At 37.3% G+C, this 2,375-nt stretch overlaps 1 protein-coding gene across 1 annotated transcript in view; it reads left to right on the forward strand.

Annotated features, from left to right (window-relative positions):
* LOC107716883 (protein kinase C alpha type-like) overlaps nucleotides 1–2,375 on the forward strand; it is a 94,520-nt gene that overhangs the window by 68,243 nt on the left and 23,902 nt on the right. The window contains exon 9 of the mRNA XM_016523489.1: nucleotides 486–659. Within this exon, the coding sequence (XP_016378975.1) occupies nucleotides 486–659 (174 nt within the window). The remainder of the gene's footprint in view (nucleotides 1–485; nucleotides 660–2,375) is intronic.

The following is a 2,375-nucleotide window of genomic DNA, read 5'->3' on the forward strand; positions in this document are numbered from 1 at the left end:
TTTGCGTGAACATTTGGGCGGCGTTATGCAAATCTTCCCACATCGTGACATAGACATGTGGGGGCGTGTTTAAACGAGGCATTTTAGGAGGGCGTGGACCAGTCTTAACTTTTATAAAGAAAATGTTTTTTGGTTTGAGACTTTAGTCTTTGCAACTTTAGGGATCTTATCTATTCACAAACAGCTTGTGACATTCCAAAGAGAAAGGAATACTTGAAATCGCATCATATGACCCCTTTAAAATATATACTGTAGAAATTTTATACTGTGATTTTGGGTGCTTCCTTTCTTGGCTTGGTTTTTCTTAAAAATGGGGCCAACCTAGTAGAATAAAAAAATAAAATTAAAAATAAAGATGTGTTTTCATAACAGCTTATGTAAGAGGAAATAATGTTTTTTTTTTCTCAGTGAAATTTAGAATTATATTTTAGGTTTGCTAATGGCCCTCACTGGCAGTTTGAGCTTTTGCTATTCTCCATACTCAGGTGATGCTGGCTGAGATGAAGTCTTCTGATGAACTATATGCTATAAAGATCCTGAAGAAGGATGTGGTCATCCAGGATGATGATGTTGAATGCACCATGGTGGAGAAGCGGGTTCTGGCTCAGCAGGACAAACCTCCATTCCTCACCCAGCTCCACTCCTGCTTTCAGACTGTGGTGAGGAACTCTCTCCTTAAATTAACATTTATGCATTTGGTAGTCATTTATACTCAAATAATTTACTTTACATTCTCTGGTAATCAAACCCATGATGGTCTACTGTCTGTGCAAGATTTTTATCTTTATCAGTCAAATATATTCTATAACTAGACACAGTTGGACTGGCAGGCACATATTATACAATTTACAAGGGTGTATCAACCATTATTAGAAAAGAAAAATGCATGTCTGGGGAGATGAACCTCTTAAATACAAATTTGATAATTTAGTAAAGTAAAGGCAGAAAATAAAAAATGTAGCCGGCCAGACATAACTAGCGACTGAGAACAAACAGAAGCCTCTGTTAACCAGTCGTTATGACTGTGGGCTAAATGGTAGTCCCACTAATGGCACTCACAAACCAAACATCCGCCTTTCAGCAAATCAGAGACCCTTAGAAGGATTGAATACTCACAAAAACCCTTCACTGTTTTTTGTTTATGTTCTTTGGCAACTGAAATAGACTTACTTTTTTTGCAAAATGTAGGGCCACTGTAAATATATAAATTTAGTTTGTCAAGTTTAAAATATAGTTTAGAATTATATAATAAAAAAAAAAAACATATTGAAACTCTGTTTCTGGCTGTGCAGCATTTTTTTGTGGGGGGGGGTTTCCCCAACCAAATGTATTTGCATTATTATAAATATGTAAAGACATAAAGAGAGCAAAATAAATTATACTGTAAAGCAGCATACAGCTAAATAAAAATAGGGCAATTACATAGATTTGAAATGTTTTTACAGTTGGAGTTTTTAGAAGTCTGTTTTTTTCCTCATATTTAAAATGTTTTCCATAAATCAACAACATCAGTTTTAAAAAACTGAAGAAGAAAAAAACTTGTGAAAAACTAAAAAGTTAAAATATTTATGAAGTTTAGTATATATTTCTTGCTTGATACGTACCTATATGGACCTATATGGAATATAGTATGTTTTTTTTGTTTTTTTTACAAATAAAGGTTGTTTTATTACATTTTAATAGTCACATTTATTTCAAATTCTATCTGAAAAGATTGTATGCACAGAGCATTTACAGAAGATTTTAATAAAGACACCAATATCATGTTCAAGTGAGAGTCCAAAGAAGTCAAACAAAAACGTCTCAGGTTACGTATGTAACCATGGTTCCCTGAGTAGGGAACGAGACACTGCGTCCTCTATGGGTCACTATGGGGAACGCCTCGTTGTGACCCGTGTCTGAAGCATACATTCAAAAAACACCAACAACACGTTGGCTGGCGAAAAAACTCAGCGCATCAGAGAGGCGGAGGAAGGGCCTGTTTACCTGATGTTGCTGGTTCCAGGTGCTCTGGGAAAACAGAGAACTCAATTCTCAGGTGAGAGGAGAACTCCAAATTCAGAAAAGGAGTAGCGTGCTCATAGGCAACCCTTTGATAAAGGTGAGCACTGCTAAACACTACCACAAGAACAGCCCACGGACCGAGGAATCCAACTCCTCAGCAAGGGAGAGAATTCGAACGCTCAAAGAAAGCACCATGCTCACAATAACCCTCAATGGTGAGGGGAGCGATGCTTCAAAAGTGTGTCAACAGAGACACACTGTTTGAGTGGAGCCCAAGGTACCGGGGTCTAAACCAACTCAGAGAAAGGGAACGAGGCTAATAACGCGTAACCCTTACCATACAGGATTTCAGAAAGTGCGCAGAGTCTAGC

The sequence above is a fragment of the Sinocyclocheilus rhinocerous genome, unplaced genomic scaffold (assembly GCF_001515625.1).
Source record: "Sinocyclocheilus rhinocerous isolate Xijiao unplaced genomic scaffold, SAMN03320098_v1.1 scaffold59, whole genome shotgun sequence".
Lineage (NCBI taxonomy): Eukaryota > Metazoa > Chordata > Actinopteri > Cypriniformes > Cyprinidae > Sinocyclocheilus > Sinocyclocheilus rhinocerous.